The sequence below is a fragment of the Lepidochelys olivacea genome, assembly GCF_965140295.1.
Source record: "Lepidochelys olivacea isolate rLepOli2 genome assembly, chromosome: 11".
NCBI lineage: Eukaryota > Metazoa > Chordata > Testudines > Cheloniidae > Lepidochelys > Lepidochelys olivacea.
Window position 1 is genome coordinate 2,287,356 of NC_140421.1, and position 26,959 is coordinate 2,314,314.

The 26,959-nt window shown below is 60.6% G+C and overlaps 2 protein-coding genes across 8 annotated transcripts in view; both read right to left on the minus strand.

Annotated features, from left to right (window-relative positions):
• The window catches only part of TTLL4 (tubulin tyrosine ligase like 4), a 45,720-nt gene extending 44,599 nt beyond the window's left edge, over positions 1-1,121 (minus strand). For both annotated transcript variants that reach the window (XM_084643647.1, XM_084643648.1), the window contains exon 1: positions 1,003-1,121. The gene's annotated coding sequence lies outside the window, so the exon portion shown is untranslated. The remainder of the gene's footprint in view (positions 1-1,002) is intronic.
• A 2,907-nt stretch (positions 1,122-4,028) lies between these two features.
• Positions 4,029-26,910, minus strand: STK36 (serine/threonine kinase 36). 6 transcript variants are annotated; one of them, XM_084644062.1, is made up of 27 exons: positions 26,878-26,910; positions 24,360-24,458; positions 23,030-23,170; positions 22,372-22,449; positions 21,472-21,602; positions 21,100-21,349; positions 20,011-20,104; positions 19,581-19,750; positions 18,879-19,093; positions 18,643-18,748; positions 18,380-18,523; positions 17,674-17,853; positions 17,256-17,353; positions 16,604-16,709; positions 16,076-16,217; positions 14,633-14,760; positions 13,988-14,092; positions 13,464-13,562; positions 12,834-12,928; positions 11,957-12,020; positions 11,351-11,461; positions 11,047-11,121; positions 9,702-9,873; positions 8,226-8,373; positions 7,389-7,548; positions 6,369-7,115; positions 5,422-5,718 (listed from the first exon to the last, which is right to left on the minus strand). In XM_084644062.1, the coding sequence occupies exons 2-27, from the start codon at positions 24,441-24,443 to the stop codon at positions 5,572-5,574; spliced, it is 3,990 nt and encodes a 1,329-aa protein (XP_084500188.1). In that variant the 5' UTR covers positions 24,444-24,458; positions 26,878-26,910; the 3' UTR covers positions 5,422-5,571. The 6 variants fall into 6 exon arrangements, with proteins under 6 accessions (XP_084500190.1, XP_084500191.1, XP_084500188.1 ...); XM_084644063.1 differs by lacking the exon at positions 26,878-26,910 and adding an exon at positions 26,735-26,828; XM_084644064.1 differs by lacking the exon at positions 26,878-26,910 and having other exon boundaries at positions 4,029-5,718; positions 6,588-7,115; positions 7,441-7,544; positions 24,360-24,753.
• Positions 26,911-26,959: the final 49 nt, after the last annotated feature.

Genomic DNA, 26,959 nt, shown 5'->3' on the forward strand with positions numbered 1-26,959 from the left:
GGGGGAAGCTGGGCACGTGGGGGGTTGCGGGGGACTTGGCGTGGGGGGGGGAAGCTGGGCACGTGGGGGGTTGGGGGGGACTTGGCCCGTGGGGGGGGGAGCTGGGCACGTGGGGGGTTGCGGGGGACTTGGCGTGGGGGGGGGGAGCTGGGCACGTGGGGGGTTGGGGGGGACTTGGCCCGTGGGGGGGGGAGCTGGGCACGTGGGGGGTTGGGGGGGACTTGGCCCGTGGGGGGACGGGGAGCTGGGCACGTGGGGGGTTGGGGGGGACTTGGCCCGTGGGGGGGGGAGCTGGGCACGTGGGGGGTTGGGGGGGACTTGGCCCGTGGGGGGGGGGGAGCTGGGCACGTGGGGGGTTGGGGGGGACTTGGCCCGTGGGGGGGCGGGGAGCTGGGCACGTGGGGGGTTGGGGGGGACTTGGCCCGTGGGGGGGCGGGGAGCTGGGCACGTGGGGGGTTGGGGGGGACTTGGCCCGTGGGGGGGGGAGCTGGGCACGTGGGGGGTTGGGGGGGACTTGGCCCGTGGGGGGGGGAGCTGGGCACGTGGGGGGTTGGGGGGGACTTGGCCCGTGGGGGGGCGGGGAGCTGGGCACGTGGGGGGTTGGGGGGGACTTGGCCCGTGGGGGGGGGAGCTGGGCACGTGGGGGGTTGGGGGGGGACTTGGCCCGTGGGGGGGGGAGCTGGGCACGTGGGGGGTTGGGGGGGACTTGGCCCGTGGGGGGGGGAGCTGGGCACGTGGGGGGTTGGGGGGGGACTTGGCCCGTGGGGGGGGGAGCTGGGCACGTGGGGGGTTGGGGGGGGACTTGGCCCGTGGGGGGGCGGGGAGCTGGGCACGTGGGGGGTTGGGGGGGACTTGGCCCGTGGGGGGGCGGGGAGCTGGGCACGTGGGGGGTTGGGGGGGACTTGGCCCGTGCGGGGGGGGCGGGGAGCTGGGCACGTGGGGGGGACTTGCCCCGTGGGGGGGAGCTGGACTCGCGGAAGGGGGGGGCACCGTCGGACTCACCGGCGGGGCGGGCGGCCTGGGCCCCTCCCGGCTTCTTCCTGCGGCCCAGGATCCCCGCGCGCCGGGCGCCGAACCGCCCGCCGTTACCATAGAGATCCGGGGCGGGGCCGGAACACCACGTGTCCCCGACACCGAGACTACAGCTCCCGGCATGCCCCGCGCCCCATGGGACTCCGGCCCCCAGCATGCACTGCGCCCCATGGGACTACGACTCCCAGCATGCCCCGCGTCCCATGGAACTACGGCCCCCAGCATGCCCCGCGCCTCCGAGAACTACAGCCCCCAGCATGCCCCGCGTCCCATGGAACTACGGCCCCCAGCATGCCCCGCGCCTCCGAGAACTACAGCCCCCAGCATGCCCCGCGCCTCCGAGAACTACAGCCCCCAGCATGCCCCGCGTCTCATAGGACTACGGCCCCCAGCATGCCCCGCGCCTCCGAGAACTACAGCCCCCAGCATGCCCCGCGTCCCATGGAACTACGGCCCCCAGCATGCCCCGCGCCTCCGAGAACTACAGCCCCCAGCATGCCCCGCGTCCCATGGAACTACGGCCCCCAGCATGCCCCGCGCCTCCGAGAACTACAGCCCCCAGCATGCCCCGCGTCTCATAGGACTACGGCCCCCAGCATGCCCCGCGCCTCCGAGAACTACAGCCCCCAGCATGCCCCGCGTCTCATAGGATTACGGCCCCCAGCATGCCCCGTGCTAGCAAAGGGCAGGGCTCCCGGAATGGCCCGCGTGGCACAGAGGCCAGGGCAGGCAGTACTTGTTCAGGGCAGGGCTCCTAGCATGGCTCCTGCTGGAGCTGGGCTCGTGGCCAGCCGGGCTGATGGGCGACGGCTCCAGCTCTGGGGTCCGGCCCCCACAGCCTGCCGAGCCAGGGTTCGCTCTAGGCCCCCAGCCAGGGTTTGAAGCTTGCCTGCCGGCACTGGCCCCCCCGGGTTCTCCTCCAGGATGTGCGTCCACACAGCCCTACGCCCACGCAGTAGTCCCAGGGTCAGGCCTCCCAGCCGACCCCCCTACCTCGCGGCTCAGGATTCAAAGAGGAATGCCCACGGGGCCCCCCATTTCCCAGGGAGGAGGTCGATGGGTTATAGCCTGCCCCTGCAGTTGGTTTGATAGCCGCTAAGACAAAGCTGCAGTACAGAGCATCCCCACTCCCTCTTCAGTGCCCGCCTGCCTGGATGTGGCGGGAGCTCGAGGTGCTGGGGAACCTCTCCAGCTGTGCTACTGGATGGGCACTCGAAGCAGACAGTAAAGCCACCCCTGGGGTATCAGAGTAACAGCCGTGTTAGTCTGTATTCGCAAAAAGAACAGGAGGACTTGTGGCACCTTAGAGACGAACCCATTTATTTGAGCATGAGCTTTCGTGAGCTACAGCTCACTTCATCGGATGCAGCTCCCGAAAGCTCATGCTCAAATAAATTGGTTCGTCTCTAAGGTGCCACAAGTACCCCTGGGGTAGAAGCTTATGGATTTATCTTGCCAGCAGACTGCCGGTCAGAGATGACAGCTGACAGCACTGGGCAGTACAGGAGGCAATGCACTTTCAGAGGTGCCCCACCTCAGATGAGACAATAAATAGAGCTCTCTACCACCCCAGCCGGGGGTGGGACCAGGTCAAAGATCACGATGCCACAGTTTTCTAAAAGAGTTGGGGAGAATGCCATGGTCCCAGCCAGCCAAATAGCCCTGAATGACCAAAGCCACGTGTGAGCCAGGATAAAGAAGCTAGAAAAAACTACCCAGCTCTGCCCTAGATGGGGATGTAGTATTTCATCTGATCAAACAAGCAGATTTCACGAGAGGACTAAGGGGAAATCAGGCCTCACCGATCTATTAGAATTCTTTGGGGGGGGGTCAACAAACATGTGGACAAGGGTGACTCAGTGGATATAAGGTACTTGGACTTTCAGAAAGCCTTTGACAAGGTTCCTCACCAAAGGCTCTTCAGCAAAATAAGCTGTCATGGGATAAGAGGGAAGGCCTTCTCATGGATTGGCAACTGGTTAAAAGATAGGACACAAAGGGTAGGAATAAATGGTCAGTTTACATAATGGAGAGGGGTAAATAGCAGGGATCTGTACTGGGGCCAGTCCTGTTCAACATATTTATATATGATCAGGAAAAAGGGGTAAACAGAGATGTTGAGGCAAAATGTGGAGACGATACAAAATTACTCAAGATAATTAAGTCCAAAGCAGACTGTGAAGAGTTACAAAGGGATCTCACTGAAGTGGGTGACTGGGCAACAAAATGGCAGATGAAATTCAGTGTTGATAAGGGGCAAAGCAATTCACAATGGAAAACATAATCCCAACTATACATATATGATGGGGTCTAAATTAGCTGTTACCACTCAAGAAAGAGATCTTGGAGTCACTGTGGATAGTTCTCTGAAGACATCCACTCAATGTGCAGCAGCAGTCAAAAAAGCAAACAATGTTAGGAACCATTAGAAGGGATAGATAATAAGACAGGAAATATCATAATGGTGCTATGTAAATCCATGATACACCCACACCTTGAATACCGCATGCAGTTCTGGTCATCCCATCTCAAAAAAGATATGGAACTAGTTGCCAGGGGATGTTGTGAAGGCCAAAACTGTAAGGGGGTTCAAAAAAGAACTAGATGAATTCATGGCGGACAGGTCCATCAATGGCTATTAGCCAGGATGGGCAGGGACACAACCCCATGCTCTGGGTGTCCCTAGCCTCTGACTGCCAGAAGCTGGGAGATGACATAGATCACTCTATGATTGCCTGTTTTGCTCATTTCCTCTGAAGCACCTGGTATTAGCCACTGTCGGAAGATGGGCTGGATGGACCATTGATCTGACCCAGTATGGCCATTCTTATGTAGACTCTTGCAGGGCCCCAAGGAGCCACAAGTTAGAGTATCAGTGATCTAGACTTTCGCTGCTCTGGAACGTTTTTCAGGGTAAAGTTCTTTGGGATCCCTGGAGCCCGTTACATGCTGGCCACACACCAGTTCTGTTCATTTCTTTAAGGGATCCACACACGCAGCAGGAAGCTTTCCCAGGAAGGGAAGAGCCGTTTATTATAATAAATTACAAACGTATATGCAATAGTACAAAAAATGAATCTAGAAAAGTGACTCCAAACCAACGTCACACAAAGTCTCTCTTATAAAAGAGTCACTACAAATGGCTAGAAAATGCAGGTTGGATAAGTCCACCCAAGGCTTCTATGGACACCCAAATACCACTATGAACACATCGGATCGAGTATGTTCAGACCCACAACATTGAGGTGGTACATGGAACCTCAGGGAGGAAGTGCCTGGCATTGCCCAAATGCGACCCCTCTGGCTGATTAAGGAACGCTAGCAGGTTCCGCAGATGGCATTTGACTGTCCAGTTCTCATCCACAAAGGTGGTGGGTTCCAGCATGATGGAGCACATAGATTAGGAGAAACCTTCAGACTTCAGTCAGAGCCGCAGAGTAGAATCCCCACCACACACTCCAAGGATAACAGGAGAACCGAACCTGTCTTCATGAAGCTGTGCCAGGGAGACAATCTCCAACTTCACTGCAGAAGAGAAGCCCTCAGCAGCTGTGAACAGAATCCTGGACACACCATGAACTCCAATTCTCCTGGGAATCTGATGCCAAGTCTGGCTTGTATCACCTGGACCCTGCAGTTAAACTCTGGAAGTGCAGGGTGAAGGTAAGTATGTGGAATGTGTCCTGGAGAGAGTCCCTGAACCATCAAGGCTTGGTGTTGGGTTTAGTCCATCCAGGATCTGGTTCAATTAAATCTGATCTTGCTGGAGCTCATTCAAGGAGGATGGGGAGAGATGGGGCACTTCTCTGGTGGGAGAGAGACTGACATGGGGAGAGGCCAAAGGCACACTGGATCTTGGGGCTGGATTCCCTGCATGGCTCAACCTAGGTGACCATAAGGTACATCTCAGTAAGCATGAGACCCCTTTTTGAAAGCTGGGTACTTTAGGTTTGGAGGCTTCTTCCCAGGAAGGTGCCTGGAGTCAGAAGAACCTCTAAGTAGAAGCTAGACCTGGTTGGATAGGATTCAGCCTGGAACCGGGGTTGGGTTCATTCATTCCAAGGTGCTCTTGGAATGAAGTGTGGTGGGGGTGGAGATAGTACAAGATGGAACATTAACCAACGTCTGTCCCTGGGGAAGTTTGGGGGGCACCAAATTTGGGGTTGGAGAGATCTCTACGAAAGGACAGGAAAGGGAGTTGCTGGCATGATCTTTCTCAGGACTGGCAAAGAGGGGTCTCTTTGGCGAGCAGGGGTCTGGATCAAGAGGAGGAGGAGTTCTGGTTTCTTTCTCTCACACACCGTATTTCACCCATCTCTGTCTTTATCAGATACGTTTCCTTGACCAACTTTTGTCAGGGTGGTCTCCCCCGACTCCACAGGGACCTGCCATGCTCAGGCACTGCGTTGGTCTCAGGAGATGGGGGTGGTGGCCCCTGTTTCTGGACAGAGTATGGGAGTGTCCCCTGTATTCCGGCACAAAGTGTCGTCCTCAAGAGGCAGGTGGAATGGTCTCTCCCAGAGCAGAGACCTACTGTTCTCAGGCACTGTGTGTTGGGCGCAGAAGGTGGATGAGCTTCTTGCAGTGATGAGCTGAAGACGGTCGGGGCCTCCCATAGGAACTGGTCTGAGCTTCGCTGATGGAAAGTGCCAGCAGCTTCTCGCTGGCCTTGAGCGACACGAGCACCTGGAACCCAAAGGAGACGACACTCACCACACAGCTAGCCTGGGCTGTGCTGTGTGTTGCCTTAGCCACGTTCCCTGCCAGGGGGCCCTGCCCCATCTACCCTCTTTGCCCGTCAGTCTGCACACATCTCAAAGTCTAAGTCCAGCTTTCTAGGTGACATGTGGAGCTCAGAGCACTTCACAGAATCAGGATAAGAAGATGGAGGGATGGGCCTGAGGGTTCTGGATGCAGAGGGAGGCTGGATGGCGCCTGGTGCAGGAGCATCATTTAGGTTGCCCCCTGGGGCATGAGACTGCCACCCACCTTTCCTGCCCCAGGGGCATGAGGGACTCCCCATGGGAGGACAGCCGGGAATTCCCAGATGGTGGTGGTGAGGGGCACTGGGCCTGGGGCACCATCACCGCAGTCTCCTGGAGCTACAGGACTCTGGTGAACGACCAGCATGTGGGGCGTGGGCACGGTGTGAAACCCCCCACTGCCATCCCTTAACAACAGGCTGGTGCGAGTGGCCGGGCCCAGAGGGAGGCAGAGGTGGGGAGGGAACCGCAGGGGACAGGCCTGGCCGGGGAGCTTCCCCAGGCGGGGAGGGGGATGGACCCTGCTGAAATTCGCCCCTCCCCCCCACTGAAATCTGACTAGGCGCTCCTGACCTGGTGTATCTTTGGCTGCTGGCTGAGGGACCGCAGTGCGACCAATGCTGCCTCCTGCACAGCTGGCTGGGAGTCATGGCAGGCCACTTCCAGCAGGAGATGGGGGGCTCTGCTCTGGATCAGCACGTCCCCCAGTTCCGCTGTCTGCCTGCCCAAGTTCCCCAGAGTGGAGGCGGCATTACACCGGGTTTTGGCCTGGGGGTCGCTCAAAAGCCTCACCACGCCGGGCACGGCTTTCCCTAGGGCGTGCGGAAGGGAGCCGTCCTGGTAGGCAGCATTGCCCACCGCGAAGCTGGCCGACCTGCGCACGCTCTCGTCCTGGTCCGACAGACGCTCCAGTAGGTGCTCCAGCAGGCCCGCCCGGCTCCGCAGCGCCCGGGGGAAGTCCTGGTTGTGACGCAGCAGGTTGCCCACCAGGCTGCAGGCCTTGGCGCGGATCGGGTGCTCCTGGTGGCACAGCAGGTGGCTCAGCAGCTGGTAGGCCGAGTCCGAGCCGCCCAGGATCTTCTGGAGGAAAGGCAGGTGAGCAGGACAGGCCCGGGCCACGTGGGTCAGGAGGGACAGGAGGTCCATTGTGAGCAGAGGGCTGTCCGAAAGCAAGATGGCCGACAGGAAGGCAGTGGCGGAGTCCGAAGCAGCAGCCACCCCCACCAACTGGTCGATGACCCGTTCGTCGGACAGGACGAGGTGGCACAGGAGGCTCATGGGAAGCGCGGTCTCCGAGAAGGGCAGATGGTGGCAGCAGACCTAGAAGCAGGAAAGATGGCAGCTACTGAGAGGACTCGGATGGACCAGGGCTGTGAGAATGGAGGGTCTAATGGAGACAGGCACCACAGACAAGAGGCAGAAATGGGAGGAGAGGTCCACAGGGTTCTGCTTGGCATGCGGGGAGCAAGTTGGGTGGAGGGATCGCGGAGAGAAAGAAAGGGCACATGGAGTCCAGACCGAGAGCCTGGGGCCCGTTCATCACGGCTCCAGAGCCCAAGCCATGGGAGGGAGGGAGGGAGCATTCCTGGGTACCTGGAGGAGATGGGCGGGGATCTCGGCGTCTCTCAGGGCCTTCATGACCCACCTGAAGGTCTCAGTGTCCACGTCCAAGGAGAAGGGGAAGCAGAGCAGCTGGCAGGCCTGGAGCACCACAGCTGGGACCAGCTCGGGGTCACCGTCCTCCCCCACCTGCCTGGGGTCATTAGAGGGGTCAGAGAGGATCAGATGGATGAGCCCCGCAATGCTAGGCCCAGCGGGGAGGTCTGAGTGATTGTACTGTTCCTCAGGGACCATCCGTCCACACTGCGCCTGAGTGGGGCCATCTGCAGCAGGCACACACATGCCAAGAGGGCAAGTTGTGTCCCAGCTGCCCTTAGATTCCGAGATTCCAAGGCCAGCAGGGACCTCTGTGACCATCTGGTCTGACCCCGCGCAGATCCCAGGCCAGAGACCTGCCCCCCAATCACTCCGAGCAGAGCTTTTAGAGAAACACCCAGGCTTGGTGGCAAAACTGCCAGTGATGGCGAATCCACCACAACCCCTGGGAAGTTGTTCCTGTGGTTCATTACCCTCCTTGTTAAAAACGGACACCCGATTTCCAGTCCAGCTTCACTGGACTGTGTTAACCCTTTCTCTGCTAGACCGACGAGCCTGTTCTCACATATTTGTTCCCCATGTAGATACTTAGAGACTGATCAAGTCGTCCTTTGATAAGCTCCATAGACTGGGCTCTTTGAGGCAGGTTTTTGAAGCCTCTTCTCTGCACCTCTCCCAGTTAGCGTGTTCTCTAGATCCCAGTTCCCCTTGGCACCACCAGTCATGAAACCCCCACGTCCCGCCCAGCCAAGCTCCTGACTGGCTGGAACTCACGTCTGCGCCAGGTGAGCCAGGAAGTCGAGGGACAGCAGCTTGGGGAAGGTTGCCATGATGATGCTGTTGGGGTGGGCGAGCTGAAGAAGGCACTGGTGAGGCTCTCGGGTGAAGACGAAGAGGGCCAGGCTGAGGAAGAGCGCGGTGCCTGCAGGGGATGGGGAAATTGGCAGACAGGTGAAATGAGGGGTGAGCAATGAGTCTTGCCCCCCCTCCCCATTCCCCACTGTCCCGGTGCTGGGCGGGTTCTGGGGCAGCCAGGCCGCTCCATCTTGCCTCGCAGGCATGAGGCAGAGTGGGGAGCGCTCCTGCGATCAGGTCTCTACTTCTGCCCGAGACCAGGCAGAGCCAGGGAAGCGTCCGTCAAACCGGGAGACTCCAGAAGAGCTGGCTGGGAACAGGCCTGAGGCAGGCTAGCGACCCTGACTGTGATCTCCTGGAGACGGGCCTGCTGAACGGCAAGCAACCCACCAGGGCTCAGCTGTCCCCTCCTCTCCAGAACAGCTTCCCTGTTCCTCTCCTGCCCCACCCAGCACGGGCAGGGATGCCAGCCCCACCTTGGCAGGAATCGAGGATGTGGCGTAGGCCGGCGCAGTCACTGGCCCCTGCGGCTCCCTGGCTGAGGTCGCTGCCCCAGGAAGACGGGCTGCCACGTTCGACTCAATCTGGATGTCTAAGACACCCACCACCGTGGTCACCAAGCACCAGCCTGAGCCTCATAAGGCCCATGTTAATGTCCCAGGATGCCAAGGGGTGAGGGGGCGCTGGGTATAATCTAGCTACTAATAAACCAAGAGACCAGACTTTCGCTGCCCCCGAGGGAAGGGCTGAACTCAGGAGAGAGGCAGAAGATGCTTGGGCAGATGGCGTGAGACACGTGAAAGACTCCACACCGAGACACAAACCGTCAACTGAAGTTCTAGCTAAGGCACCTATTGGGCCCCAATCATGGAGTATCTGAGCACCTCACAGGCCCCTGGGAGGCAGGGCCATCATCCCCATTGGGCAGCTGGGAAACTGAGGCCCAGAGAGACTAAGTAACGATCTCAGTCTGTGGTGGAGCCGGGAATGGAACCCAGGTCTCCTGAGTGCCAGGCTAACCATTGTGTCGTCCTTCCTCATATTCTTCATCCTTCAAAAATTCACCAGCCGGGCTGCATCTGGGCGCACGTATGAGTCTTCAAAGGAACCTGCCACAGGAGATGCTAATAGGGTCAGGCGGGCCAGACCTCCAGGCTGAGGGAATCCATTCATCTCAGTTGTCTCCATGGGGATTAGCAGGTGAGGAATTATGCTTCCAACATCTCGAGGTGAAGAGCTGCCCCGAGTGAAGGAAGCAGCTTCCACCCCTCATGGGAACCTGCACAAAGTACCCCCGTAGCAACTCCCAGATGTGGGGGATATTTAACAGCCAGAGGGCATTCTGGGATGTGTAGTCTTAGGCCACCGGTGAAAGTGACATTCATTCCTCTCTACCTTGAGGAGAGACGAGGGTCCAGTCTGGCTCCGGAGTGGGCTGGCCTGGCAGTGGCTCCTCGCCCTCCATCACTGGCTCATCGGCGGCCAGGTGGAGCACCATGGCGAAACGGTGCCAGGCGACGTTCCACAGCTCCGAGCTGGCAAACCCCCGCACCATCACCATGTCGCCCTGGCAGAGGGAGAACGCCGGTCAGTGCGCCATGCCGCGTGGGGCGGAGCGCCCTCGACCCTCGCCACCACCAAGGGGCCAAACCCAGAGTCCTGTAGGCAGCTGGTACTCCCACAAAGTAAGGGCCTGGCCCAGTGGGAGCCAGGGTGGGGTGTCAGAACCTCACCAGATTGGACCACAGCCAGGGGCTCAGACTCTTTCAAGGCCACATCACAATAGAGAGATGGTCTCATGGGTCCCCCCATCCCATTCACTTGCCTCCACCCCCCTCTGACGGGCCAGCCCCCAGCCCCTGCCTCCCCTCCCACTAGCATCTCCAGCAGCTGCTCCCCGGGCGAGTCCCGCGACTAGGGAGTTGGGGGCCCTGCCTGTGCCATCTTAAAGGGGCTGGAGGGTCAGAAGTGCCAAGCACCCTGCTTTGAAACCCAGGCCCCCTCAGGGAGACACCCCCAGATCATGGCTCGCTTTGGGAATGGAGCTGTCAATGTGCTGGGCGTTTTGTCTCCTGGTCTCACTTCACTCCTCTCCCATGGTCCTCCTCCCCCACTGCACCACTCCCAGGGCCATTCCTCTCCCGCTGCGGGCTGGCAGCTCCACACCCATGGGTGGCTCCAGTCCCTGGAGGGAGTTTCAGTCTGGGGCTGGCTGGGGACAAGGAGTGAAGTGCAGATGTGGTTGTCTGGCTCACTGCCCCTCAAAATGGACCCAGCTGAAGGGTCCTGTTCTCTGCACCTACAAGCTCTGTGTTAGACCATGTTCCTGTCGTTTAATAAACCTTCTGTTTTACTGGCTGGCTGAGAGTCACGTCTAACTGCGGAGTTGGGGGGCAGGACCCTCTGGCTTCCCCAGGACCCCACCTGGACAGACTCGCTGTGGGAAGCACACAGAGGGGCAGAGGAGCCTGAATGCTCCGAGGTCGGACCCAGGAAGGGGGAAGCCGGGTGAGCTGTGTGTCCTGCAGACAGGCTGCTCCCCGAGAGGAGACTTCCCCAGAGTCCTGACTGGCTTCATGGGGAGCACTTCCAGAGCATCGCCCAGGGACTCCGTGACAGGGCGTAACCCCAATCCTGTGGATCCAGGACACCTGGGTTTACCCTCGCCCACCCCCTTTAGCCCCCGGCAGCCTCCCGCCAAGGCAGTCCCGGTGCCAGATCCAAGCGGGCAGCGCGGTACCTGGGAGAGGAGCTGCAGCAGGAGAAGCAGGAATCCATCGTAGAGCCCAGCGCCCATGGGTGGGGGCAGGTGCAGCTGGAAGAGAAGTGGGGCAGGAGGGGCCCAGGTTAGCGCTGGGCACTGGGCTCTAGAAGTGGGTGGTTCCAAACACTCCCATGGCATCAGACGGGCCAGACTGGATTAGTGCTGAGCTGCGGGTGACCCGGTCAGGGCGTCCCAGCCTGTCCATCCCCTCGCGGGGGTGCACTGGGGGTTCCTGGCCCTGCCCTCCCACGGGGCAGCCCCCCAGCTGCTCGCCACCTACCTCGGCAGGCGCAGTGAGTGCATTGGTCATGGCCGACATGGCGTCCTCGCACCCCACCTCGATGGCCGCCCCATGCTGTCCGAGCTGAGCCAGCAGGAATCCCGCGGCGCTCTGCAGGGGAGGGGAGAGCTCAGCACCGCAGAGTCCGGGGGTACACACAGCTGGCCACTCCCTTCCTCTGGCACGCCTTCCCCACCCACGGGGAGCTGACGATGAGCACCCCCCCCCACGGGTGTAGGAACAGTCAGCCTGACCCCCTAACCCCCGCCCAGGGAGATCTGAGTGTGAGCATCACCCCCGGGTGTAGGAACCGTCAAACTGACCCCCTACCCCCGTCCATGGGGATCTGTTTTTGACCCCCTCCCCCAAGTGTAGGATCAGCCAGACTGCCCCCACACCCCTCGGACTAAGGGGATTTGGCTGTGACCCCCTCCCCCTGAGTGTGGGAACAATTCCGACTGCAGCTAGCTCCCTGAATGGGAAGGGTTAGGCGGAGATGCAGGGCTCTGCCCATACACAGACGGGGATTTGGCTGTTTCAAGCCAGGTGTGGCCCTCCCAGGACGGGAGCCGATTGGGTGGGGCTGTGCCAGGTGGACGGACTCACCACGAGGGAGAAGACAGCCGACTGGGTGAAGAGCTCGGTGGCGTCACTCACCACCAGGTCCACCCTGAAACACAGCGACCCAGACCCAGGCATCAGGAGAAGCTGGGAAATCGGCCCCCGCCAGGGACTGACTCACCCTACAGAGCTGGGCAAACTGATCACGGACAGCAACCACTTCCCCCAGCACTGAAAGGCAGCCACCTCTGAGCAGCAATGCAGCAGCTGGGTCACAGTATATGGCAATGCTGCTGCGCGGCTTAGGCCAGGAGGTGAAGCAAGATCCCATAATTCAACAAACTGCCAGGGACTTTCGGGAGGCAGAATGAAGCTGCCCAGCTGGCATTTGGCCAAGGCAGGAGGGTCCAGAGCCTGGCTCTACGGAAACCCCACCCCGAGATTAAGGGCTTCATTTCTTGTCTTCTGAGAAAAGTGGTACTGCAGCAACCCAGCGCCCCCCACTGGGGACTGCACTGAACCCCCTACTGAGCCCCGCAGCCCCTATCGCCCCACTGGGGTCAGCGTGGTCTCCGAGGGGAAAGCGCCCCTGCTGAGTCCCACATCCCATGGCCTACAGCCACAATGCTGATGGGCTACTTTGCCGGAGAAGGGTCAACGCAGCTTCCCCTGGGGCAGAGCCAGAGCCTGAAAGGCTCCACGCACGGGGAGATCCAGTGCTAACTGCAGCCCTGCCCTGGCGGGGATCCCACCTAGGAGCAGATCTCTGCAGCAGCAGCCACCAGCCAGGGGCCAGTCGGGGCCACTGGTGAGGAGGAGTGTGGAGTAGACTAGGCCGAAGCCCCCCCAGCTTGCCCCTGTAGGCGCTGAATGCCAGCGTCCCTGCCAAGGCCGGACGCAGGGTGGGGCCAGGCACACTTACCGGGGAGGGGGAGCCTGCAGCTGGAGGGCGAGCAGAGACAGCAGGTGCAGCGATGCCTCGCAGGCTTGCACCCGCAGCCGCTCCCCCATCGGGACCTGCGAAGGGAGAGAGCTCAGGGCTGGGGGCAGCAAGACCTGGGCGCTGGACAGGAGGGCAAAGGCTGCAGGGGATGGGCACCAGGGAATCACTGGGCTGCCCACACCAGAGGCCGAGATGCAGATCTGGAGAATGGTTCCTTCCCCGGTTACCTCCACCCCCCCTGCCCTGCCCCCCCCCCCTTACCAAACCGGTCCCAACTCCTCCCCTGCCAGGCCCTGGCTAACCTCCCTCTCCCCTCCCCCAGATCCCTTTCCTCTACCCCCCACCTTACGCCTTCCCCCTCCCCTCCCCCACAATCCTTGGTACAGTCGTCTCTGCTCATTCTGCACCCCTTGGACCTCACGTCGCCCCAGGTCCCTCTGCCCCTCCTCCCCACAGCCGGTGGCCGAGGGCACGAAGTCCCCAGACCCAGGGCTGGATCTAGCCCGTGCTCTCGGGAGTCAGCAGGAGGGAGGAGCCCGACAGAGCGAGGAGCCCAGCTGTACCCGCGATCCACCCCCTGGGGGTCTCCGTGAGGCGAGAGGGACGTACCTCGCCCTTCACCAGCCGGGCCAGGGAGCTCGGCACTTGCTGCCCCTTGGCCAGGAGCTGGCACAGGCTTTTACTGGCGTGGCCACAGGAGTACAAGACCTGGGGGACAGAGGGACAGCAGAGGTCAGCGTGGGGGACACACAGAGCCAGCAGCCCAGCTGGAAAAGGAGAAGGGGGGATGAGGTGCCCTGCAGAGACCCAAGACCAGCCTGCAGGCCCTGGTGGGCTCGGTTTCATGGTGACCCCCACATCGCAGGCGGGCCCCAAGGGACACAGTGGGGAGGAGGCAGGACGGCCAAGATCTGCCACCTGAGAGCAGCAGGCCCGTTACTATGTGGCACAGCTGGTGCCATGCGGGTGCCGCGCTGTGAAAGCGACAATCAGCCCGAGCTGACACGCAGCGGGGCCAGGGCTGGATTCGATCTGCAGGGGAGAGCACAGCGGGAGGCCCCATCCCATCGGCCCCACGGAAGCCCACCAAGGGGCAATGGAGGCACGGTGGGGCCAGTCCAGGGACCCGTTACCTTCAGCGCGTTCAGGGAGCAGGCCGGGCGCTCGAGTCCCGCCAGGAGCCTCACTAACAGCTGGCTGTTTTCCTCCGTCAGTTTCTCAGCCACCAGCTGGGCGACCTGTGGGAAATCAGCCAAGAGGATCACAGTCCCAGAGACCTGCTAGCCACCTAAGTGGTAGGGGGCGCTCTGCTGCAGGGAGCAGGGTGGGAGATCTGTAGGGGGCGCTCTCCCCTGGCAGTCCGTGCTGGCCCCATGCCCCAGCATGGCCCTGGGGAACGCTGCATCCCAGACCGCCTAGGACTGGTAAAGACCCTCTCACGCTGCCTCTGCATTAACCCAGCGTCCTGCTCAGACCGCAGCGCGGATAATCGCATTCCCCCTCCCCGAATTCCGCCGTGTGTTCCATTGGCTTCTGGAGCCTCATTTACTCCCTGTCCCGAGCCCCTGCGTGGCACCTGCCACTTTCCACCCCAGAGGTGGCTGCATGCGAGTGTCCCCTGGGCAGCGTCTGTAAAGTGCTCGGGATCCCATGCTCTAGATCAGGCCAGGGGGGTTGCAGATTGCAGCGACCCCGTCACCTCCAGCCACGCAGGATGCTTGCAGGGCACTTTTTGCCTCTCAGCCAGGAAGGAACCATGAGCGGTCTGAGCTCCTGACCTGCTTTTTGGCCTCCTGGCACCCGTTCCGCCCCACGGGGAGGCTGCAGACTGCGGCCAGTGCTGCTGTGAAGACATCTGCCCCACGCTCATGCTGCTCTCGCGCGGCTTTCGCCTCCCTCGCTGGCTCTGGGCAGGGACAAAAGATCGAAGACACGTGCCATAAATATAAAGGGAAGGGTAACCACTTTTCTGTATACAGTGCTGTAAAATCCCTCCTGGTCAGAGGCAAAACCCTTTCACCTGTAAAGGGCTAAAAAGCTAAGGTAACCTGGCTGGCACCTGACCCAAAATGACCAATGAGGGGACAAGATACTTTCAAATCTGGAGTGGGGGGGACAAAGGGTTTTTGTCTGTCTGTGGGATACCTTTGCCAGGAACAGATCAAGGATGCAAGTTCTCCAACCCCTGTAAAGTTAGTCAGTAATCTAGCTAGGAAATGCGTTAGGTTTTTTTTGTTTAATGGCTTGTAAATTCACTGTGCTGAAGGGAATGTATATTCCTGTTTTTGTGTCTTGTTGTAACTTAAGGTTTTGCCTAGAGGGATTCTCTGTGTTTTGAATCTGATTACCCTGTAAGGTATTTACCATCCTAATTTTACAGAGGTGATTCTTTTACCTTTTCTTCAAATAAAATTATTCTTTTAAGAACCTGATTGATTTTTCATTGTTCTTAAGACCCAAGGGTTTGGGTCTGTGGTCACCTGTACCAATTGGTGAGGATATTATTCTCAAGCCTTCCCCAGAAAGGGGGTGTAGGGCTTGGGGGGATATTTGGGGGAATAGGGCTCTGAGTGGCCCTTTCCCTGTACTTTGTCTAAAACACTTGGTGGTGGCAGCGTTTTACCTAATCCAAGGGCAAAGACATTGTGCCTTGGGGAAGTTTTAACCTAAGCTGGTAAAAATAAGCTTAGGGGGTTTTCATGCAGGTCCCCAAATCTGTACCCCAGAGTTCAGAGTGGGGAAGGAACCTTGACAATATGTAATTATGAACAAAGATCGGGGTGCTGAGAGAGAGCCAGATGGACAATTAGTGCACAGGAGCTGCGGGTCAGGAGTGAGGGGCACCAGCAGAGCTGCGTGGGAAGGAGCCCAGGGCTGGGCTAGCAGGGGGCTGCAGGTCAGGATTGAAGGGCACCAGCAGAGCTGCGTGGGGAGGAGCCCAGGGCTGGGCTAGCAGGGGGCTGCAGGTCAGGAGTGAGGGGCACCAGCAGAGCTGTGGGCGGGAACGGTCTGTTCTACCCTTGGCTCCGATCAGGGCCATCGGTCACGTACTTTCCCCAGCACTAAAACGAGGAACAAAGAACCGTGGGCAGTGACTGCAGCTCCCTGGGGACCCCGCCAGCCCGAGGGGCCAGAGGGAGCCCAGCCACCAGGCAGATGTGGGGCTGCCCCCATCATGGGGGAAATCCCCCCATTCATCCCAGGTGCGGGGAAAGCATTACCTTCCGGAGTGGGCATCTCCAGGGTGGCCCCCTGGAGGAGTGTGTCCAGCAGGGGGCGCTGCTTGGCGAGCAGGTTGGCATAGAAGGGGCCCGACACCCTGGGACTGCTGCTGTCCATGTCCTCACAGAGTAGGGTGAAGCTCTGCAGAGGGACACAGAGGTCCGCAGTCACTGCACGGCTGGGGAGAGGGACGGGGCAGGGAAGAGCAGGAAAGGGGAGGCCATGGACGGAGGCTCCAGGCCTGAGAGGGGAGGGGGCCCCGGATGATCCTGAGCCATGGAGGCTGCTCTGACAGCAAGGGGCTCAGGGCCCGCAGGATTGACCCTGCAGGGCCAGGGCTGGCAGAGGGAGCCACGCCCCAGAGGGGAGGGAGCCAGCCCGGTCTGAGGCAATGGGAGAGACACAAGGAAGGAGCAAGGGGACAGGAAGGAGGCCCCGCGCTGGACGGCAGGAGCCCACAGGAGAGGCCCAGCGAGCAAGCACGGGGCAGTGAGAGGAAGCCAAGCACGCAGGAGGGGCACCGTTACCATGCTGCTCTGCTGGCGGAGCCTCATCTCGATGTCCATTGGCTGGGCCAGCAGCTTGGGCAGCAGGGAGAGGAAGCCGGCAGCCGCCTCGTGGAAAACCTGCAGGCTGGGGGAGGCAGGTGTCGGTGAGGTGAGGCACGGGGGGCCAGGGGTCGCCCGATGAACTGCACGCTCAACCGGGCAACGGGAACAGCTCTCCCCATGGGATCTGCCAGCTGCGCCCTTACTACAGAGCCCCCGGGGGAGGGCAGCCCAGGGAGGCAGGCGTCTGGCTAACAGGCAGGTCAGCCCCAACGGAGGTGGCATGGCCCAGTGGGGAGGCCTCAGGATGGGAGACAGGAAGTCTGAACTCATCAGCTCTGCTACTCTGTGGGATCCCGGAGTATCCCTTCCCCCCTCAGTGCCTCAGTTTCCCCACCTCTACAACAGGGGATGATGATCCTGAGTGTCATCCACAAGTGCTCTGAGAGCTCTGCAGGACAACATGCTGTGGGTGGGCCACGTTCAGGTCTTTCCCCCATGCCGCAAGCTCTAATCCCGCAGCGTGGCCCCCAATCCTCAGGGCCCCGGGGCTGGTGGGGAGAAGGGTGGGAGGGGATCTCAGTGCAGTGCCTCTCAGAGACTCCCCCCACCCCGCTGGCGGCCACTCTACCTTCTCTTCCTCCGGCTCCACCCCAGGTGGGAGGCACTGGTGAAATAGGCCGTTGTCACGCCAACAAGGTCCGCCAGCAGCGTGATGCACCAGGGCTGCTGCGGGAGCAGGAAAGAAACCATGTGCCAGGCAGTGCCACTCTGACTGGTGGGCAGCCAAACTGCCCTGACCTATGGCACCCTAGGGCCCTTCCCCCTCTTGCAAGGGGGAGCTAGTCGCTCAGGGTTAGCTCCGGGAGGACACACACCCAGAGCTGGAGGGGGGCCACAACTTGCCTCCAGAGAGCTCATGCAGTGGTGATGATACAACAGCCTCTAGGGGGCGACACCCCCTCTCCCCCACAGGCCCGCCGCAGCATGTGCAAAACTAGCCTCTGGGGCGGGGGCCACATGCATTCCCAGCACTCCCCCGCGCCCACCTGCTTGCTGCTGGCGCTCTGCAGGATTTGCCCGAGCAGGTGCAGCAGGAAGCGAGGTAAATCCGCGGCCTCGCAGAAGCTGTCCAGAAGCTCTGAGTCACACCTGGCGGCGAGCAGGTTGCCCAGGACACGGAGGGCTGGGCGGAGATGAGACGCTCCCTCCAACATCCCCTCCAGCACCTGGGCACAGAGAGGCCAGAGAAGGGGCCTGTGATGTTGAGATCAGCAGCAGGCCTGGATGCGGGCAACCCGGCACTGGCATGGGCAGCATGTCTGCCAGCCACTGGGCTCCCCTCATCACAGGCTCTGACCCACAGGGGGCGGGGGCGCAGAGCAGGGATCCACCAAACAGGAGAGCTCAGATTTCTGGGGACAGAGGAGGAATTTCCTCCCCTGGATGGGAGGGAGGATGGAGGGATCCAGGTGTTTCCCAGGGTCACCAATGCAGGGGGAGGGGAAGGCTTCCCTGCCTTGCGCTGAGCTCTGTGTCCTAGGTGCAGATGGGGAAACTGAGGCACAGGACACACATACACCCTCTCTCTCTCTCTTTCTCCCCCCTGGGTCCTGCAAGGTAACACGGCCGACAACCAAGTTCAGATCTCCTGCCAGCCAGTCCCAAGCCCTTCCTTGAATAGCGAGCTGGGAATAAGGAACCACGGCAGCCGCTTGCTGCCCCCAGGCCGCTCCCCTGGCTGTCCCCACTCGCCTGCTGGCTGGAGTGCTGGAGCCGGGCCCGGATGCGCTGCTGAAAGGCCGGGTCCCCCAGAAGGCTCAGGGGTGTGCTCAGCTGCATGGCAGAGGCTTCCGTGGCCTCGATCAGATGCTGCCATTCGTCGTCACTATCCAGTTCCTAGGCCAAAGGTCACAAGAGGGGAGATGGCCGCGTGGATACCATCTGATTCAGGGGAGTGGGGCCAACCCTGCCCCAGACCTCCCCAGTGCCCCAGTCCACACCCAGTCACGCCTCACCTCGCTCTCCAGGTGCACGGTCTCGATGCTGCGCCTGCCGTGTGGCCCCGCCTTGCTGTCCACCTCTGGGAACTCCCGCTCGTAATCTTGTGTGATCCGGTGCTCCCTGCCCAAGAAGCAGAGCAGCTAGAGACCTGCCTCATGCCATCTCCTTGCTCACGGGTGCCCCCCAGCCCAGTCCGCCCCCGGAAACCCACAGACCCAGCTGAGCCAGAGCAGGCATCCCTGCCCCTCACCGTGGTGTAGGGGGAGGCTCAGTTGTCTCCCACTCTGTCTCGTTGGGCTCTTCTCCCAGGACGGCTTGGTTCTTGTCTCCAGGAGGGGAGCCCAGAGCGCAGGCTGTCTGCTCCCCCTCCCTGAGGGCTGCCTTCCCAGGGGCTGCTTTGGGTTTGTGCCCTGGACCTCTTCTGGCTGCCTCCTTTTTAGACGGAGTGTCTGCCTTCAGCTGCTCCTGGAAAAGACTGAAGAGCTTCAGCCAGATTATATCTCTGTGTAACTGACCAAGACCCCAGACTCCTGCCTCCACTCCCCTTCATCCAGAGGGGGTCTCTCTCCCTGTAACTGACAAGACCCAGACACCCATCTCCCCGTAACTGACCAAACCCCCCGACTCTCACCCAACCTGAGGGGCCCTATCTGTGTAACTGACCAATCCTTCGGGCTCCTGTCCCCACTCAGTCCCCCCAGTCATCAGGGGATCTCTCTCCATGTAACTGACCAACCCCCCCAGACTCCCATCTTACTCCTGATCCCCTGTGGGCCTCCCCCGTAACTGGCCCAACCACCTCCCGGCTTCACTATCCCTCCCACTTGCTTCTGAGACCTCCAGCTGGAGGGGCCCTGCTCAGTCTCTCGCCCAGCCCCTTGTCAAGTTCCCTCCTAGGCCCCGTGTGTCCCAGTGAGCTTCCAGCGCTGCTGCAGTGACACCAGACACACACCTTCTTCCGGGCCTCCTCAGCCATCTTCTCCCGCGCCTTCCTCAGGATCTTGGACTGGCCACTCCTGGGGGCCAGCGAGTGAGCCTGCTTCTCCTTCAGCACCTGCAGCTCCGGGGGCAGCTTGCTGGTGAAGGGGTTCGCGATTCCATGTTGCTCTGTGTCATCGATCACTGCCGGGAGCCGAGGGGTGAGCCCAGTCAGGGACCACAGCAACCATAACACGGGGTGGAGGGAGCTCCGGGGGCTGGAGGGGCAGGCCACTCTGGAGACTGGCCTGGGCTGGGGGGTTGGGGTCTCAAGGGGCATTTGGAGAGAGGGCCAGGCAAGGCAGTTTGCTATTGCTTCTGGGGGAGATGGGGCAGAGGGGGTGGCTGGGCAGCGGGCGGTGATGGTGGCATTGCACCAGGGGGCAGCGAGAGCTGGTACTCACTGGTGACCCGTCCAGCGATGAAGGGATGGTGCAGTAGCTCTGGCCACGACAGGCGCTGGCAAGGGTCCTTCATCAACAGGCCTTGCAGGAAGTTCTGCCCAGGGGCACAGAGACCCATTGTCACACTCACTGCCCCCACAGTTGCTGGCTCTTGCTGGGACACAATGAACTGGGCATGTGCACTAGCCTAAGGAGTAGTCAGGACTCCTGGGTTCTACACCTGACTTTGGGAAGGGAGCGTGGGGTAGAGGGTAGAAATGGATGTTTCTGTGAAATGGCTGAAATAGTTAAAAGCTGGCGTACGGCATCTCATCGTTATGCTTCAGAGTTAACGTCCCTTGAGATTAATGAGCCAGTCTGTGACCCTCAGAGCTGCTGTTTCAGGCTGTCTACAGACTCAGGCAGGTGTTGCTGCATCAGATACGCTTCTGTCACCCTGGAAGGGTTTCTTCACAACCATAAGGGCTGGAAGCAATTTGTGTAAACGGAAGCGTTCCTGGGCTTTTTCTTTTTCACTAAGAGGGTGGTGAAACACTGGAATGCGTTACCTAGGGAGGTGGTAGAATCTCCTTCCTTAGAGGTTTTTAAGGTCAGGCTTGACAAAGCCCTGGCTGGGATGATTTAACTGGGAATTGGTCCTGCTTTGAGCAGGGGGTTGGACTAGATGACCTTCTGGGGTCCCTTCCAACCCTGATATTCTATGATTCTATGATTCTAAGCTGAGATTCCAGAGGACGATTCAGCAGCAAGAGGCAGATCCTGCACCGATCGACACACAGAACATGCAGGCCCCTGACTACCCTTGCAGCCAGCTCTGGGGTGAGTCCCCGCAGCCGTCAAACAGCACACAGCAACACCGCTCACCAGGGAAGGAAGTGAAGAATCCAGTTTGCAAGGGGAGTCAGTGGAACCGCTCATGATTCCCAAGCAGGAATTTGGCCTGGACAGCCCATCCCCTGGGAAAGGGGGGTTCAGTGACCTCGCCTGAGGAGGGGATGTTGGAGCCATGCGGGGGTGGGGGGCTGTCTGGAACCAGGCGGCTGTGGCTTTGTGGGTGCAGTGGAACTGCCCACTCCTCGTCCCCTTTACCTTGAATGAGGGGCTCATGGTTTTGGGCCACTTGATAGGGTCCTTGATGATGAGGCTGACCAGCTGGAAGATGCTGTTGGTATAGAAAGGCGGCGTCCCCACGAACAGCTCATACAGGATGCAGCCCACAGACCACAGGTCGGCCGTGTGGTCGTAGGGCTTCTCCTGCACCAGCTCGGGGGACATGTACAGCGGGGTGCCCTTGATGGACGTCAGCACCATGGTGTTGATGCTCATGGCGCGAGCGAACCTGCTGGGAGAGAGGGAGCCCCTTAATTCTGCCTCCGAGAGCCCCCCCCCCCAGCCCAGGAACCCTTCCACTGCCCCAATGGCCCCAGCTGCCGAGGGCAGGCGAGTTCCTGGGGCCCCTACCCGAAGTCGCAGAGCTTGATGACACCCCCTTTGCTCAGCAGAATGTTCTGGGGCTTCATGTCGCGGTGCAGGATCCGGTGGGAGTGGAGGTAATAGAGGGCAGAGACCAGCTGGGCGGCGATGCCCTGAACCTGAGAGACACGGCAACCCTGAGGGCTCAACGGCCGAGCCTGCATCCTGACCACAGCTCTGCCGGAGCCCCTCACTCCCGACCCGCAGCCCCCTGCTAGCCCAGCCCTGGGCCCCCCACAGCTCTGCTGGCGCCCCTCACTCCCAACCTGCAGCCCCCTGCTAGCCCAGCCCTGCCCACACAGAGCTCTGCCGGCGCCCCTCACTCCCGACCCGCAGCCCCCTGCTAGCCCAGCTCTGGCTGTGCGCACACACTGATCTCTGCTGATGCCCCTGTGTCTCAACCCACAGCCCAAGGCTTTCCACACACCCAGCTCTGCCAGGGCCCCTCAATCCTGACCAACAGCCCCCGGTTATCCAAGTCTTGGGCTTCCCGCCCACGCACAGAGCTCTGCCATAGCCCTTTGATCCCGACCCACCCCTCATCCCTATTCCTGTCCTGGACACAGGGGAGAAGTAGACTGAGACCCAGCAAATTCATGTCACTTGTAGCTTGATTTGAACCCAGCTCGCGTCGAGGTGAAAGGTGAGTTCTCTCTCCTGCTTAGCCAATCAGAGCCTTCCCGCCCCTGCATCTGGGCTCCGATTCCTTCCCCTCTGGAGGGACAGTCCCAGACTAAAGACTCGGCAGTGTCCAGCCAGCTCTGACATCCGCTTGTCTGAAGGAGCAACACTGCCACTTCCTGAAGGACAATGAGCCCCTCACTGCTGCCCTGCCCCAGGCCTGATATGACTCTGACTGGCCCCGATGCGTCAGCGTCAGAGAGCTACCTGGTCCTCTGGCAGATTCCCATCATCCTCCAGGATCTGGAAAAGCTCCCCCTCCGCATAGTCCGTCACCACCACCACCTGCAGGGGGAGGCAGGAAGGGATCGTGGGACCTCAGAGAGTAGGTGCGAACCCCAGCTTTGTCCTGGGGGCCCCTGGGGATGGGATCTCATGGCTGGAGCATTGATGCTGGGAAACCCACCGGGCAAGGACACTGATTCCAGCACGTCTGGCCAGGTCCAGAGACCCAGACTTAGCCCTTGCTCAGACAGCCTCCTACTGGCCCTCCGGAGTGAGGCCTCAGGATTTAGCCCAAGGGGCGAAGGAAACACCCCACTGGGCCCTGGGGAAGGGGAATCACTGGGGAATCCAGCAGTGGGAGACAACGAGAGCTGTGCAGTCCGACCGCGGGACTCACCCGAACAGCGAGGCACAAACCCAGCCGCCGGCAGGTGGGACAAGAAACATGCAGCAGAGTCACTGGAAAGGCCAACGCTTGCTTCTTCCAGCCAGGTACGCCTGCTCTGATGGCGTCGCTGGAAGCGACAGGACCCCTCTAGCACCTGCAGGAAGGGCCCAGCTGCGACCAGCTACGGCTATGCAGGAGAAGCTGTGCAGCTGACAGTGCCCTCACACCCAGGCCCCACACGCGCCCTCTTACCTCCTTGTCAGTCTCGAAGCTGTCGAGCATCTGGACGATGTTGGGATGGTGCAGCCCCCTCATGATCTCAATTTCCCGCTGCAGGTTCTTCAGCTCCTTCTCCGATCGCCCGACTTTGGGGATGAACTTCAGCGCCACCACCTGCCAAAGCAGACAAAGCTGGGAGCTGCAAGCCCGCACCCACCACTGCTCCCACCCAGGCAAGGATCAACAAGTGACTGCTAGGGTGGAAGGCTAAGGCCAGGTCTACGCTCCCCTACCACTGCACGTAACCTTAGCACCAGGCATGGATTAAGGGGACTCCAGAGTTTGCTGAGTTTCAGTGTTCATAACTTTTAAAATCTTGAATTGATTTTCTTCCAACATGCTAGATCTCAGCGAGATCTACAAAACAAGCTAGGGTTGAAAAACTACAGTCATTTTAAAGGTATGACGATTTAATGCTGGGAAATTTTGTAAAGTGAGTATGTGAGTGTAGCTAGGCCTGCCCATGTGCAGGGTGCATCTTTCTCTGGGGTTCTGATTTGTAAAAGTAGCCTCGGGTTTCCTGGGCAGAATCTTGCACACACTGAACTGTGCAAATTGTAGCACTTTGTCGCATAACTGCAATATTCTGCTGCAAATCAGGTACCAGCCATCTAAGCGTCACTAACTGCATCCGCAATGAACTGCAGGCAAAACGGTAGGTGAACAATCGTGCCAGTAGAAATGGATGCAGGGTGAAAGGCCTTTCCAAAATCGGTGTGTAAACCTGTAGAATTCATGACAGTTGCAGCTGCACGGGCTCAGTAACCAAGCTGCAAATTGTCAGGAGTTAATCAAAACCCTCATTTTTATCTAGACCAAGCCAAGGTACCAGACCTCAGTGAGATTCTGCCCAGACCAAGTTTCAGATGTTGGTTGCTTTTGCTGCAGCCCTGTCTAAAAGGTACAGGGAGAATCAAGCTGCCGAATTCAGAAATAATCAGAGAAATCTAAAACAAATAAATTTCCCCATCAAGTGCAAACAAAGCCTGGAATGTGTCAGCCCCAAAGAGGAATGTTCCAGAAAGTGCTGAGCATGTGAAAGCAGGGGATTAAAATGGAAACTGTTGTGCAACCTTAAGTACAGTGGAAACTACCAGAGAAACTATCTGGTGCGGATCACACATATGATTGTCAGGGACCCTGGACCTGGAGGCCCAATCACAGAACCCTGAGCTGCATACCAAGAACTCTTCAGCCCTGTGTTATGTTTCCCCCATATGGCCTTTTCCCCAAATCTCACCTGGGTACTGTATTCCCATACCACCCCACTCTTGAGAGAGCCCCTTCCTGGATCTCTCCTCACCTGGGCGCTATATTTCCGACGCCCCTTGTACACCCTCCCGAAGGAGCCTTCTCCAATCATCTCCAGCACGTGGTATTTCTCCATGGTGGGCACACCAGCCTGACAGTGCAAAGTGGCACATTAGAGGCTGTTCAATTCATCTCCCACCTCCTGGGCCTCCCCTTCCCCCTCAGGCCTATGCCAGCTGAGAAGAGGGACAGTGCAATGGTTAGGGCACTAACAAGGAGTTGGGGGACCTGGGTTCAAGTCCCTGTTCTGCCAGACCTCCTGTGTGACCTCGACAAGTCACTGAGGCCCAGATCCTCAAAGGTATTGTTTCAGTGGGAGTCAGGTGCCTAAATATGTTGGAACATCCAGGCCGTCGCCTCTCGGGCTTCAGTCCTGCCATGTAGAAAATGGAGATGAAAGTACCTCCTTATCTCGGGGCGGGGGGGGGGGGGAGATAAACACATTAGAGACTGAGGTGATCAAATGCTACGGTGCTACCTAGATGCTTCCCATTGGTCTTCTCTTGGGAGACCTCCAACATCCCATCTCTGGCTGCCCAGTTCCCAGTCTTTCCTCTCCCTGTTCCTCAAGCTCCCATCCTCCTGAGACGTCTCCAGCTCCTCTCATCCAGTCTCCTGCTTCTCCTTCTGCACTCCAGATTCCACCCCTTCCTCTCCGGCCCTGCTGCCCAAACTCATTCGGGTCACCATTCCCTCTTCCCATGGCCACCAGCCTCCCTCATCTTATTTGGCATCCCACAGCCACACTCCTCCTCTTTGTCCTCCAGCCTGATCAGGTCCTTCTCCCGGCTCCTGGCTCCCTCTTCTCTCTCAGAATTTCACCTCCCCTGTTACTCCCTCCCCTCCCACACCCTTAGCCTTCTGCTCGTTCCCCCGGGCCAAGGTCTGCCTGGCCGCTCTTGTCCCAGCTTCTCGGCTCCTGGGGGCCTGTACATTTGGGCTGGTTCTTTATTTTATTATCAGTTATTTGTACAGCGCCCCGGGTGAGCTCAGCACTTTGCAGATGGGGATGAGGTCAGGGTCCATGCCCTGAACGCAAGCCCCGTGACCGGAACCCCCATGATCATCCGAGCCTCCCCACGCCCCGAGCTGCGCACCCAGGAACCGACATGGCGCTCGTCAGGGTTGAGCCCCCCAGTATGTGCTCAACACCCTGAGTCTCCCCCTGCTGACCCGGAGCCCTGACTCCCAGGTCTCCCTCACGGGGACTGGTTCTGCTGCCCGGAGCTTGGCTGTCTAGGGGCAGGATCTGGTAGGTCAGACCAGATCCTATGGCCAGGATCACCCCTGCCCAGATCACTGCGATCTGCGTATTCACCCCTGGAGGCCGGTTAGTCCCCTCACCGGGCGCAGGCATCCAGCCCCCCCCCGGGGACAGGGATCCAGCCCCCCCCCACCGGGCACAGGGATCCAGCCCCCCCCCTTGCCGGGCGCAGGGATCCAGCTCCCCCCCGCCGGGCACAGGGATCCAGCCCCCCCCTTCCTGGACACAGGGATCCAGCCCCCCCCTTCCTGGACACAGGGATCCAGCCCCCCCCGCCGGGCGCAGGGATCCAGCTCCCCCCCGCCGGGCACAGGGATCCAGTCCCCCCCTTCCTGGACACAGGGATCCAGCCCCCCCCGCCGGGCGCAGGGATCCAGCCCCCCCCTTCCTGGGCACAGGGATCCAGCCCCCCCCTTCCTGGACACAGGGATCCAGCCCCCCCCCCGGGCACAGGGATCCAGCCCCCCCCTTCCTGGGCACAGGGATCCAGCCCCCCCCGGGCACAGGGATCCAGCCCCCCCTTCCTGGGCACAGGGATCCAGCCCCCCCTTCCTGGACACAGGGATCCAGCCCCCCCCCGGGCACAGGGATCCAGCCCCCCCCTTCCTGGGCACAGGGATCCAGCCCCCCCCGCCGGGCGCAGGGATCCAGCCCCCCCTCACCGGGCGCAGGGATCCAGCCCCCCCCGCCGGGCGCAGGGATCCAGCTCCCCCCCGCCGGGCACAGGGATCCAGTCCCCCCCTTCCTGGACACAGGGATCCAGCCCCCCCCGCCGGGCGCAGGGATCCAGCCCCCCCCTTCCTGGGCACAGGGATCCAGCCCCCCCCTTCCTGGACACAGGGATCCAGCCCCCCCCCGGGCACAGGGATCCAGCCCCCCCTTCCTGGGCACAGGGATCCAGCCCCCCCCTTCCTGGACACAGGGATCCAGCCCCCCCCCGGGCACAGGGATCCAGCCCCCCCTTCCTGGGCACAGGGATCCAGCCCCCCCTTCCTGGACACAGGGATCCAGCCCCCCCCCGGGCACAGGGATCCAGCCCCCCCCTTCCTGGGCACAGGGATCCAGCCCCCCCCGCCGGGCGCAGGGATCCAGCCCCCCCTCACCGGGCGCAGGGATCCAGCCCCCCCCGCCGGGCGCAGGCACCCAGCCCCCGGGCGCAGGGATCCCCCAGGCCGTTCCGCGGTAACAAGCCCCGGACCCGCCCCCCATCAGCGGGACCCGCCCCCCATCAGCGGGACCCGCTCACCGCGATCTGCCCACCCGCCGCGCGGGCCGTTGGTTGGGCCCCGCCCCGCCCCGCCCCCGGGGTGCCCGTACAGGGGCCTGAC